Raw genomic sequence first — 13,561 nt, forward strand, 5'->3', positions numbered from 1 at the left:
TTGGGGGGAGTTAAAACAAGAGATATCTCCAAAGGTACTCAACGCAATAATGCAATAATGCGACCCTGTCCAGCAGTTGATAGTTCTGTTTGATTTGGTTTGTTCTTGATATTGTGAAGCAGGTGGCGTCCTTAGTCATCGAGATGAGATCGGGGTCCCCTCCCCGTTTGTCTGCATTCAATGGTCTTTCCCTTCAACCAACAACAATGATTCAATCTTCCTTTCCTTCACTTCTTTTTTCCTCTTTAGAGATGCCTCCAGTTGATCTTAGTTTTTGACTTTTGTTACGCTCTCCGTTTCATAGACAAGATCTTTCAATAGACTGTCTATCTTTGCCTTTGAGCGACATCTGATTGACTCAACTTGCGACGCTTTCACTCCCTCCGTTTGATACACGTCACTTTCTCTGCTTCCCCCGGCGTTGCCATATTTAATATTGTCGACACCTGCTGAGCAGTGATCTGACTCATTTTCCTGCAATCTCCGCATCTTTCGCCTTTTACTGCTTCGTCATAGCGTTGCCTTTTCTCTTTACCTCTCTCCACAGGCTGCCTATTTTTCAAGCCAACCGTCGACATGTCGGCCCAATCTCCTCATCCCCCAACTCCTAAGGGATCGCGCAACAACCGTCGCCCTCAGAAGAAGAATACGACCCCTCATGCCCAGAAACCGGCGCTCCTCTCTACTCCTCCATCATCCCCGCCGCATAACATGAGCCCCGGTATCATCCAGATTGATGCCTCAAACTTCAACTCTTCGAAGAAGAAACCTATGCGCTCAGGCAAAAAACCCCGAGAGAACAAGGCTTCACCTGCCCCGCACTCTGGATACCACAGCAACGGGTACAATAGCGGTCCCCGATACACACCGACCCACCCCGCTGTCACCTCTCCTCAGACAAAGCCGAGCGCAGCCTATGCGGGACCGACATTCCATGCATCGCCTGCGCCATCTGCTTTACCCATTCCTAGCTTCTTCTCTAAGTCAGCTCCTGATGCCAATCTGGCCCCACCCATCGAGACCGATAGTGACGATGCGGAGGTGGACCCCGAACCAGAGGTGACTCCGTCCAAACCTCGCAACCGCAACAACCAATTCAAGGCCGAAGAGCACAAGCCTTCCCCTCTCGATTTCCTTTTCAAGGCTGCTGTGCAAGCCAGAGACCAGAAGTCCACGAGCAGCCCTGAGGTGAACAAGGTCCTTCAGTCTCCCCAGACCGAACCCAGGGCCGTGCGCCCCAATCCTGATAGCATGCTTTCATTCGAAATGGGAAACTCTGACTACCCTCGCAACTCAAACATCGGTCCTTCTTTCGCTCCTTCTTACCAAGATCGTATGAATGCGCTGCGACCCTCGAGTACCCCTCAGTCCTCTGACATGACTGAGGAGGAGCGACGAATCAAGACCGAGGAGTTGAAGCATCTCTTACTCAATCCACCCCCGCAGAAGCCGCCTTCCTCGGCTTATGCCTCTCCCGATTACGCTGGATCATTTGGGCCCCGTCCTTCCAATGTGCCTCCATATGCCACTCCCATGCGAACCTCGTCTGGCCCTCAGTTGACCATGTCTCATGGTTCATTCTCTCCCCATCAGCTGCAACAGCAGCAGATTCCTCAGAGCAGTGGCCGTCCCCACTACCAATACCCCGGCCATTCTTACTCACCTCTACGCCGTGAGGTTGACCTCGTCCCGCCCCCTTCGATGCCCCCGTACCGTGGCCCTATCTCGAATAGCGCCTCGAACGGAAGTTCCCCGGCGCCGTATGGCAATCCGTACATGGCAACCTCCCAAAATCAGCGGTCTGGTTATGCTTCCCCTCAGCCAAGCCATGCCTCGGCGTCATTCCAACTGCCCCTGAACTCGCCATCTCCTTCTCGGGTGGTGGACACCCGGCAAATTGAGAATGATATTCGTCGAGTTCTGAAGCTCGATACCTCGGGACCTCCGGTCACTCAGAGCTTCGCGTAGCTCTCCGTGGCCCATTGTCCACCTTGTCAGATTATGATATTCTTTCAATGATCTCGTCTTTCCTCTCTTTTTGTTGGAGTGGCCCGTTTCTTTCGTTTTTTTCTTTCACTTGTGCTTTTCTTATTTCTTAAATTCAGTTTGATTTTACTTTGTTTCTTTTTGCATCATGTTCATACGGGCATCCTCGACTGGTCTCGGGTCCCTCGGTTGGTTTATTCTAGTCTTCCTTTCCCGCGACAGGATGCTCATTGTTTCTTTCCATATGTCTCTTGCGGCAATGTTCACCATGATGATAATGCACGGCACTGGCTGCTTGGTAAATTGATGAGGTGGTAGTTTTACACCTTTTCTCCATCGTTTGGCGTCGTGGTTTTTCCCAAATGTGGTGGCGCGCCTGGTTTTGGCTTGGGGCATGGAGGGATGCTAACAAACACATGATTTTGCTGTTTTCTTTATATTTCTTTTCCTGCGTTGTTTGTCCTTGTTGTTTTGGGCCTTTCCGCTGTTTACATCTGTTTATTTCTTTGTTTGATCGAAGTAGCGGTCAGCCTTGGTCAGCCTCCCAAAACTGATCTGACGCTGATCTAGCTCTTTGACCTTGGTGTATCCTCCTCACTCGTTTCATGGGGATTGAACCTGTCTAAATGTCTGACTAGTCCACATCGGACTGCCTTTGTCCCCGTCGCTTAATCCGATTATCATCACTGGTCAGATTTTGGTTCCGATTTTGAAGTGCAAATTGTAGTCGTACATAGTATCCTAGTACAACATAGTCTACTGCCAAGGTACATATGCATACTCCGTAGATATTCTGGAGACTAGATATATCAGCCTTGGTGGGGTTTGCATACGTAGGACAATCTCCTAAATCTAGCTCTCTATGCTGTACGCATATGCCGTGCCAAGCGCACCAATACCACTGCATAGTGCCCAGACAGGCCATGGACATAATACAAACTTTTTTTGTCCCTAGAGATGGTTAGGAAAGATAATCATGGTCTCTATCCGTGAAGATACCCCGATAGATATTCAAAAAGTGTCATAAACGGACCTTGTTAGATATTAACTAATGCAAATTTATCATTGATCAATAGTCAACTCACGACTTGATAAGCTTGTCTCTGTGTACCTTACTAATTGGGCTATATGGGAAATAAAAAAACAGAAAGCTGCGTCTGAAAGTTGAGTTGAAAGAAGCATCGTTCATCAGTTGTACACGTGGTTCTTCTATATACTTCAATAGTCAAAGCTTCATCCCCGGGGTATTTTGAGTAATTTTCAAGTATGTTAGGCTAGTTATAAATGGAACTTGTCGCACTGGATTCATATAACGTTTCTATTTATGGCTCTGGGCTTCCAACAAGTATGGGAGTGATGAAAATAGGAGATGCTGCTATTTTGGTATGGGCTTAATATCTGAGAATAGATAACGAAGAATCGTCATCGAACAGTGACAGATACTGAAAAAAAGGGAAGACATGAGGGTGTTAGGTTGCTTAAGTGAAAAAGAAAAAGAAAAAGGATACCAGCCCTATAGAGATAGCCAAATGGCCCTTGGTTACTATAATTGCCATTTCCAATGGTATAAGAAGCTCCCTATCCACCCATAAAACCATCAAATTCATCATCGCTATCCGAAAGTAGTGGTACAACTTTCACATGTCGCATCGGATTGATGATCTTTTCATCCAAGCACTCCTGCGGCGGCGGAGCATCCAGCAATGTCTGTAAAGACTCTTCGTCGATCATCATACACATGCGGTACTGAATCGAGAGACCTTGATCCTCCTGCAAATCAGCCCAGCGTTGGAAATGAGCTCGAATCGAGTCTATTGATGCTCCATCAAATTTTGGATGGTTCATAATGATTGGACGGTGCTGAGCCCAGATCTCGTGATATGAAGCGAGCTCTGTATTTGTTTGGGGATTGCTTCCTGAGGAGACACATTCAGAGTATAATCCATGTTTCATGTAGGAGTTGAGAAGATCGATGATTCGGAGGAATGCGACGTTGGATTGGGGAGTATATGTGGTGCGATAGATGACATAGCCCCATGTTGATCCGTCTCTAGTGCTCGTGTGAAGGTGCTTCGTAGGCCAGGACAGCCCATTGAAATTCATGATGTGCTGAATGCTAAAAGCCAGGACAATGCAAAGGATAGATAAGAAGAAAAGGGCTACGGAATACCTGGATTTATTGTTGATTTAGTATCCCTATCATTCTCCACCTGCGCTGACGCAGCACGCTAATATACAGCCGAGGAGGGGTGTTCATTACTAATATAGCTTAGCCCCCCGGGGCCCTTGGAGCAAAATTATTCTTCGGCGAATATACTCAATCGAGACAAGTAGACTTTACACATCTGCATGGGGTACTTGTGAACAGGAAGCAAGACTGCCGGGTTCGATGGTAAGGGGAGATAACCTTGGGATGATCCTCACATTCAGTTTTGGGTAATACCTTATGTATGTAACTGTAGGTATTATATTAGATTACATTTTCTTGGCAAGTACCAAGCTTGGAAGCAAAGATTGAGGCTGTAAAGGTATCCCCGGCCCTATACCGAATTCGGCGAGGATTATATACCTAAGACCAAGCGGGAAGGAGGTCGTGCGACCATTATCCCATTATAGTACTTTGTACTATCAGCATTTTAATATCTTATTTGCTTGCTTCTCATTCGCTACTATAGTGATACTAGTAGTTTTTGGTATAGCATCGTCAAAATTGAGGTATCGGGCCATTGATACGTAGCGCGAGACTAAGTCTTATCGCTACGTACCATGTACTATGTAGTATTCTGTACATAGTTACGGTAGGATAACTATGTACTATATATAGTAGCAAGCCACTTATTCAAAATTCATGAGAGATAAGCATAAAATCCTTTTGACCTCTCTTGGCAACCTCCATGGCCCTTGTGAGACCCTTACCAAGACTATCGGGCACTACATATGTACTAGTCCACCAACACTACCTACATAGTAAACCGGAGCTCACCCGTACGATTATTTTGTATTTGGTGCTTTTTTCTTCTTTTCGCCCCCAATTTTTCAGACGTAATTATTCAATGTCATGGGTATCAAGTGACACAACCGACACAACAGGCGCTAAGAGAGATCGAAGATCCTTGGAAGACAGCCTTCAACCTCGGGAAGATTAGCTACATACACACCAGATTTTAAGTCGCGCGACATGGATTTCCCTTTCCGTTTTAGTGCTCACCCCTTGTCGTTCTTTGCTCGCTAAGTATGATATCAACAAGGATTGGAGGTGCGGAGGTCCTTCATCCAACTCAGATTATCTCAACCAGACTACCTAAAGTGGCATCTTGGCCCACCACGAACCTACTAGTCCTAGCTTCTCTCTGCTGACTGGAAGGGATGGCTCACAAGATATCCTGCCCACAGTCGCCAAATTATACGGTACCATTGCAGATGATAGCGAGGGCGATTACCCTTGCACGGTAGTGTAGGAGGCTGTAGTATCATTATCTGTTAGAACCACGTATGTATGTGACGCTGTACGTGTATCGTTTGAAGGACGACATCTCTTTTGAGCAGTTCCGCGTTACGTGAGATCTACTGTCAAAGCTCATATAATTATGCACACGAGAGTCGTGCAGCTCCGCTTTCAGGAACGTGGCGCAAGTTGTCTGTCGCCAGGGCATATGGTGCCAGAAGCGCAATAATTTCCACGAATATCTCACAGAGAACTGCCAGAAGGAGATGCTATTGGGGGCATCGCTCGAGCGAGCATATTTTATTCAGGATTTGGACCTATAAAGTCCTGCTCATTTTGTTATCGCACTGCGCCATGCCTTATACGACGACTGATTAATAGCCTTGATCCTAAAACATATTGAGGCGGCGTATGCTGATCAACGAGTGCCGGATCAGCAAAGAATTGGTAAATAGTAAGGCAGAATTACCAAGTATCACTAAATAATAAACCGGTATAATCATAGTAAATACTAGTATAGACTAGTTTCATCTACTCTGCGGACTTTACCCTGCGACCCTACGGCTATGTCATTTATTCGAGGTTTGCAGGTTAAGATGAAGGTAAAGCTGAGGGCCTAAGGGAATTTCTATAGGAAAGTCTTCTGTGAGAATGTCTTAAATTGAAACTAAGCAAGAGCGAGGGGAGCAGATTCGGGTAGCCTGCCCCTCAGCAGCTAACCCTTAGGGCATAAACCAGTAACTTCCCCAAGAACTTTTAGTTGGATATAGATTCGATACATAATCTGCTTATATCGCTGGTCCTTAAGGTAGGAAAGGTTGCATGACCGCAAGGCCTCTAACGACTGAGGCGACACATTTTCAAAACAGACCCGCGGACTGTCTTTCCGATATTTTGGATCGAGTCTCACTTTGTCAAGCTTCCAACTCCAGCTATGGACTGTCCATCGAGGGTCATCTGGGGTCAAACCAGGGCCAAGATTAATCCATGTTGTAAGAATCAGAGCCAAATCAGATCCATATTCACAAACTTCGATACGGAAATCTGCAGCGCATATGTCGCAAGTATGATTGGAACTGGGGGCTTTCTCTCCGCTGATATAGGCTTTCACCACGGTATTGAGTAATATGACATGTCTCCGACGCCAGACGTGTATGCAAATAAACATATGTCGTGGAGGTTTCAACGAAGATTCAATAGCCTTCCGAGAAAGGAGTAATTTCGGTTTCCTACCATGAACGAACATCATATGCTGGGTTCTTAAACAAAGTCCTGGTGTCTTTGGACATATCTGTGCATCGGATGAAAAGAGAGAGGTGATTTCAGGGCACGATGATGGTCCGGGGTAGGTGCGAACTTGGGTGTGGGATAAAGATTCAGTGCTAATTCCAAACTTTTCACCATAGTAGAATCTCCTCATAGCAAGCTGAAGATGGAGAAAGTAGAATTTGCGGTAGACATGTAACCAGTTCGGTCCTTGATATCTCAATTCTAAACCACGGCCATTTTCCCCCCATTTTTGGAAACATCGAAGAGGACATTGTTGCTGGTCGTATATCGAGCCAGATAGACCGAAGCGTTCTGAACCATCATACATATGAAGAATATGGCAAACATAGCAAACGAAGTATTTCGGTAGATCTCGTTCCAGTCGGCGTAAAACAGGCAGTTTGCCTTTTCCTAATGGCCGAGCGGGATTGGTTCGATGGTTGAATATGGCAAAGAGCCGGCAACTGCAGAGTGAAATGAAAATACGATCATTCAGAGGGAGGAAGTCGGTTATTGATAATAATAGCTCGACAGGGAGACCGGCTAGTGTATTCATATTGGGAGTCTCAGGTGGAGTACGCCTTCCCCATGATCGAGGCACCACTGAAGAGCAAATATCGAGGACCGACTGCATATTGGAGGAGATGTTTAGCTCACACAGATGGAGGCGAAGTCTGAGTTGACCGAACAAGTGGAAAACAAAGGTGGAGTGATAACCGGTTAGTTGTGAGTAACGAGAGTGATGGTAGTTCGATAAAGGTGGAAATTGAGTGAAATGATAGTTTGAATATCCGGTGATTGTATAGGAAATTCCCATAATAATTGAAACCATAAAACTATATCTATCCATGGATATAGGTAGCTTGCGTCATTTTACCCGATTAGGCATAGAAGGTCCATTCGGCCCCTTATTTGCTTAGCATATTCTAACTAGTAGTCAGAAAATACCTTATTCTCTAGAAACAATGTATGTCCCCTCACATTGAAAGAATGGACCAAGAAAAAAAGAAGAAAAGGAGGAAAGGAGAGAGAGAGTTATCAAACTATAGATCACATACCTGAGGCATTCAACAAGATTTCCGTCATATTCGATAGGTGAAATAGGTGAAATACCAGAATAATGGGCTAAGGTTATAGTGGACCAGCTCCCCCGAAAGTGGCGCTGAGAAAGAGTGAAAAAGCATAAATTTTGTAGAAGCCCAACTTGTCAACTACTGTAGCATGCTAGAAATATGCGATCAGAAGACCGAGACCACTATCATAAGTCAACCTCACCAGGTGAGAAGATAATTTCCTCCGATCCTGTAAGCTTGTCACGTTCACCTTCAAGTGACAGATCATCCTCCAGTGCGACCTCTACCATGTCTTCCATATCGCTCTGAAGGTAACGTGGGCGGTCATATCTCTCCCATCTCGGCTCTTTAGCAAGCGTTGCTTTGTCAATGGATTTACTTGACAGAAACCGAAATCGGACCTTGCGATATTGAACCGCCATGATTTGCTCGCCTTGAGCCACAAACTGTCGTTGCAAGCTTTCCGCGCGCCCACTAGAGCCGGCTAGTCTAGGGTCGGCTAGATCACCGAATGGCACGATAGCTCCCGATGCTAATAGTGCACTGGAGAGTGGCAAAGCCACGTTTCCATTTAGAAGCTTCTGTTCTCGCGACTGCTCGGCAATATGAGCGTCTAAGATGGTATGATAACCAACCACAACGTAAATATCCTCTCCCTCATCGATAACACGCTCGATCCACTTGCGAACATCTTCTGACTTCACAATCTCTCGAAACCACTGCCCATTATTGTCCAAGTAATAGGTCTTTACTTCTTTGGTATTGATATGAATCGAGGCATTCGTGCGTCTTGACGCCGTGGAGGAGAGGAAGGCGGTAAGGTCAGAAACAAATTTGCGTTGTGCCATAAGAGAGTCGGCGCCGTCGTACTGTTTTGCAACTTTTTCGATAACGCGGAAATCCTTGATTGGTTTCGGATCAAGGTAATCTCGATGAGGTTCGTCAACATTGGTGACGAAACGTCCTAGCTGAATAGCGGACGGTGGCAGTAAGAACTGCGGGAGAAGAACGCTACTACGCATTTTCAAGTAAATCGGGAACTTAGAACGGTATGAAAAGTATCGAGTAAATTGCGTGGTATGGGGGGGAATATATGGAGGGATATCTCATTAATTGTTTGCATCTCCTGCAGCCTGCAGATATCACGCAGCCGGCGACAGCAGTCACAGGATTAGTTGGGAAACGGGCTTTCTGTCTGTTTCTACGGGATAGGGTAGGAGATGGGGAATCAAACAAAAAGTGAGGCTAGGAAACCTTACGCGCAAGGCCAGATTGGGACTGGCCCCGGGGCCCTTGCCAAGACGTAGTAAGCAGCCACCAGACCTCATCTTGATGGTGCCCAGGTGCGTTACCACAGATTACGTGCAGAGGAGATTTACTGCCATAGAAGCGGTTGCAGAGTGGTTTGAAATGGAAGAAGGAGAGAAATGCCTCTTTTCTCACATGAATGAGACAAAAAATGCTGGCAGACCTGATGCCCGAGGCACCTTCTACAGCAATGCGGGCGATTCGACAAACGCCAAGATGAACTTGATTCCAAACCAATAGTGCAATGACTCGTGAAAAGGTGGTTACATGCTTTTAGTTTCTTCTTAGTTTCTTTTTCATTCCTCTTTTGGATATGTCAGCCAATATTATTAGCATCCTTACGCCCGGTCGCCGCAGAGCTGCCTCCATCCATGCTGAAGTGTCCGCATGCGAATCAATTGTCTGTAAGTCAGCCTGGAATCTACACTCTGGGCTCTGAGTCGCCGTATATTATAGCTGTGTGATCCCATGGATTCTCGATCTCTCTATCTTTCAGCAACATTCAAGTGGATAATCCAACACTATTCGATCCAATATGGACCCAGCTTGGTTGGCTGATTTAGGTCATCTCCTCGAACGAAAGTACCATGACACAGGGAAATTTCAAGATCTCTGCAACGCTAGTGCACTTTTCTCGGCAGCGGTCTCCAATACAACCGAGAATGACCCTTCTTATTCGCACTATCATGACTCCATGATGAGTAATCTCCAAGTTGCGTTTGATATGCAATTAGAGCAGGAAGATATTGTGGAGATGGTCATGATGTGCCGCCAGCTTTACGAAGCCCATAAGGCAGTCAAATCACTTGAAGCAATACAGGCCATGTCGGAAGTCGCGATGGGCGACGAAGACTTCTCCTGTGGGTCAGCTGGAGCCAGCGATGATGATGTTGGCGCCGATGATCAGACCGAGAAGATTCCACGATGGGCCGTCCTGCAATTCATGAGTCTATTTTATTACAAAGAGTACAAGAAAAAGGAAGGAATAGAAGATTCCGGTAGGTTATTTCGACTCCCCTTAGTTTCAATGAATTTTCTCACACCACACATTTCCAGACAGCGACGATTCAGAAACCAGCAACTCTGATAGCGAGCCCGAGAATCAATCCGAAGAGAGTGATCCTGAAGAGAGTGATCCTGAAGAGAGTGATCCTGAAGAGAGTGATCCTGAAGAGAGTGACCCTGAAAAAGCAGGGCATATAGAATTCCTGGACAAGGCAATCCATGCGTCGCAAGAGGCAATCCGGGAATATCGCGAGGAAACCCAGACCACTATTGATGGCTTGCCAGCCATTGTAGCAATGTCAACCGTCCTGGCACGTATGCTGGAGAGGCGATATGACAAAACAGGACAGGAGGAAGACTTGGACGAGGCAATTCAGTTATGTCGGCGGGCTTCACAGAACACTCCTAGTGATGACATACACTTTGCAACAGTTCTGGAATACCTCAGAATGAAGCTTGCACGTCGATACAAACGAACATGGCAGATAGAGGACATCGATGAGTTGATTTGTCTACGTCGCCAGACCATGAAGGTCATTCCTGGTAATGATCATAAATTACTGAGCGACCTTGGAAATTTGCTTCAAATGCGATATGACCGAACAGGGCAAAATGAGGACCTCAACGAGGCAATTCGACTATCCCGCCAAGCGATCATGATCGCACCTCGTGACGAGCCTGGCTTTGCAGGGGTTCTTGCTACTTTTGGCGGTCAGCTCATCCGACTCTACAGACGTTCAGGTCTGGAAGAGGACCTGGAAGAGTCGATCCAGATATCTCGCCAGGCAATTCAAATCATGTCTAGTGATGATGTCGATCTTGAGAAGCCACTAAATAACCTTGGAATCGCGCTTGGACAACGATATGAACGGACGGGGAAAATGGAAGACCTCGACGAGGCAATTGAAGTGTTAATCAAGGCAGTCCAGCTCACTTCTACAGGCCATATCAATCAAACTGGGCTGTTCATAAACCTTGGGAACAGCCTTGAACGTCGATACGGACAAATAGGGCGGATAGAAGACCTCAACCAGGCGACTAGTATTTTTCTCCGGGCAGTCGAGCTCCTTCCCGAGAACGATCCTGAGCTTGCAGGCGTATTAAATGGCCTCGGAAACAAGCTTTTTCGCGGATACTTACGACAACATATCCCTGAGATTCTTGACCATGCCATCCGGGTATGTCGGCAAGGAATTCAGCTTACTACCGATAACTACCATAACAAAATAATGCAATCAAGAAACCTTGCAATGATGCTCCATTCTCGATACGAACTAACAGGTCAAACAGAAGACCTCGAAGAGGCACTTCAAATATCTCGCCACGGGGTTCAGGCTATTCAGACTGACCACCCTGACCACCCTATGTTGCTATACACCCTTGGAACCACACTTGCAAGTCGGTACCAGAAATCAGGGGACATAGGAGATCTTGAAGAAGCAATTTTAATGTCCGGGAAAGCAATCCAAAGCCTTCCTAACGGCCATCCTCATCTTATATGGTTTCTCTGTCAGCACCCAAATCTGCTCAGGTGTCAATATAAAGAGACAAAGCGGGTAGAGCTTCTCGACGAAGCAATTCGACTAATGCAGCAGTTTTTTCAAACCACAAGCGCATCTCCTATAATGCGGGCCAACGTTGCTACCCAACTTGTAGAGCTCTTACTCGAGCGCGGAGACCACCAAAGCGGCTACATATTATCTACGAAAGCTATCGATCTTCTTCAAATTATTCATTCAAGGTCTTTGGCACTGGATGATCGACGATGGATCGTTACACATTTCCTGGGCTTGGCGACATTGGGATGCTCCTTTTCTCTTCAAGTGAAACAGCCTCTTATCAATGGTCTACAACTTTTAGAGAGTGGACGCGGTGTTATTCTCAGTCTTCTCATGGATGACCGGAGTGATACAACCAAACTGAAGGAGGCCCATCCCGACTTATGTTCACTTTACGAAACTCTCCGCCTCCAAGTGAACACTCTTTTTGAGAGATCTATAACAGCTCACGAGAATGAATGGAAATATACAAAACAACCTAAAGCTGTTGGCGATTTCGAAAAATGCATACAGGATATATGACGCCTTCCAGGCTTTGAATCCTTTCAGCTAGGTCTCACTAAGGAGCAAATTCAACATGCTTCTATAGAGGGCAGTATCATCGTGATCAATATGTCTGGGCTAAGGAGTGATGCTATCATTGTCTCATCAACCGGGATAGACTCTGTTTCTCTTCCTCGATTCAATGCCACCGAAGCTCAAGCCTGGGCTATGGAGAACATGATCTGGGCTTCGCCCAGCGAACGTGGTAGGAAGAACAAGGAATACCGCAAATTCTTAGCCTGGCTCTGGCACGAATGCGTGAAGCCTATTCTTTCGCATCTTGGCCATGACGTTCAATCCTCTCCCGAGAGCCTCCCTAGAGTCTGGTGGATTGGGACTGGAATCGCCAGCTTCTTCCCATTTCATGCCGCGTCCGATTTCTCAGCAGGATCGACAGAACACACATTCTGTCGCGTTTTGTCTTCCTACACCGTATCAATCAAGGCACTCATACACGCTAGAGAGCGGACTCCCATTTCCCCGTTCTCCAGCGCACATCCTCGGAAGATGCTTATGGTCACTATGGGGACAACGCCCGGCGCTGACGACTTGCCTGGCACTGAGACTGAAAGGTCTACTGTTTTGGAAATACTTGGTCCTTGTGCCCAAGTGGAGGTTTTAGACCAACCTGACTCTGCAAGTGTCATACGCCAGATTCCTGAATACAATATTGCCCATTTTGCCTGCCATGGACTTTCCAACTGGAGAACACCCTTAGATAGTGGCCTTATATTACAGTCCGATACTGGAGCCTCACCTGACACTGACAATTCAGGCGACACTGAAACCCTAAGACAGGATATCTTGAGCGTTGAAAAACTTTGCATGAGCAATCTAACACAAGGGGAAATTGCATACCTTTCCGCTTGCTCAACTGCACAGAACACAGCAGTTTCTGTGATGGATGAGATGCTCCACGTTGTGAGTGGGTTCCAGGTTGCCGGATTCAGACATGTCATTGGAACTTTATGGCCATCTAGTGATGAGGTCTGTGCGGTGGTTGCAAGGTCGTTTTACACTGAACTTTGTCGGAGTGGTACTGTGCAATACACCGACAGAGATATTGCACTCGCACTAAACAAAGCGTCCTCGGCGCTCGCCACGAGTCCTGATTTTCAAAGACGGCCGTTGCATTGGGCACCGTACATTCACTATGGTGCATGAGCATAAGCGACTCTATGGAAAGAGACACATTGGCTTCTCGTCACTAGTCCGTTGGTTCTATAAGAGGTGGAAATTTTGTACAACGGTGACGAGCAGGCCTTGACGTCGCTCCGGGAAAAGACCATGCCTTAGTATACATGTAAGTACAGACTAGGAGTTTCGGGTATAATGTCGCAATACGTGCTGTGCTCTATCCAGTAATCGTTTTT

General features: G+C 46.5%; 4 protein-coding genes across 4 annotated transcripts; 2 read left to right on the top strand and 2 right to left on the bottom strand.

The window, feature by feature from the left end:
* Positions 1–576: 576 nt before the first annotated feature.
* Positions 577–1,968, top strand: PEX2_102680 (uncharacterized protein; the record flags this gene model as incomplete). The annotated part of the gene is made up of 1 exon (XM_016747538.1): positions 577–1,968. The coding sequence occupies one exon, from the start codon at positions 577–579 to the stop codon at positions 1,966–1,968; it is 1,392 nt and encodes a 463-aa protein (XP_016602086.1).
* Positions 1,969–3,564: 1,596 nt separating this feature from the next.
* Positions 3,565–4,089, bottom strand: PEX2_102690 (uncharacterized protein; the record flags this gene model as incomplete). The annotated part of the gene is made up of 1 exon (XM_016747539.1): positions 3,565–4,089. The coding sequence occupies one exon, from the start codon at positions 4,087–4,089 to the stop codon at positions 3,565–3,567; it is 525 nt and encodes a 174-aa protein (XP_016602087.1).
* Positions 4,090–7,958: 3,869 nt separating this feature from the next.
* On the bottom strand, positions 7,959–8,795 carry PEX2_102700 (uncharacterized protein; the record flags this gene model as incomplete). Its single annotated transcript, XM_016747540.1, has 1 exon — positions 7,959–8,795. The coding sequence occupies one exon, from the start codon at positions 8,793–8,795 to the stop codon at positions 7,959–7,961; it is 837 nt and encodes a 278-aa protein (XP_016602088.1).
* Positions 8,796–9,616: 821 nt separating this feature from the next.
* Positions 9,617–13,352, top strand: PEX2_102710 (CHAT domain-containing tetratricopeptide repeat protein; the record flags this gene model as incomplete). Its single annotated transcript, XM_016747541.1, has 4 exons — positions 9,617–10,079; positions 10,138–11,264; positions 11,377–11,488; positions 12,235–13,352. 4 exons carry the CDS (start codon positions 9,617–9,619, stop codon positions 13,350–13,352), a joined length of 2,820 nt encoding a protein of 939 aa, XP_016602089.1.
* Positions 13,353–13,561: the final 209 nt, after the last annotated feature.

Source organism: Penicillium expansum (genome assembly GCF_000769745.1).
Source record: "Penicillium expansum strain MD-8 chromosome Unknown contig359, whole genome shotgun sequence".
In the NCBI taxonomy this organism is placed as follows: Eukaryota; Fungi; Ascomycota; class Eurotiomycetes; order Eurotiales; family Aspergillaceae; genus Penicillium; species Penicillium expansum.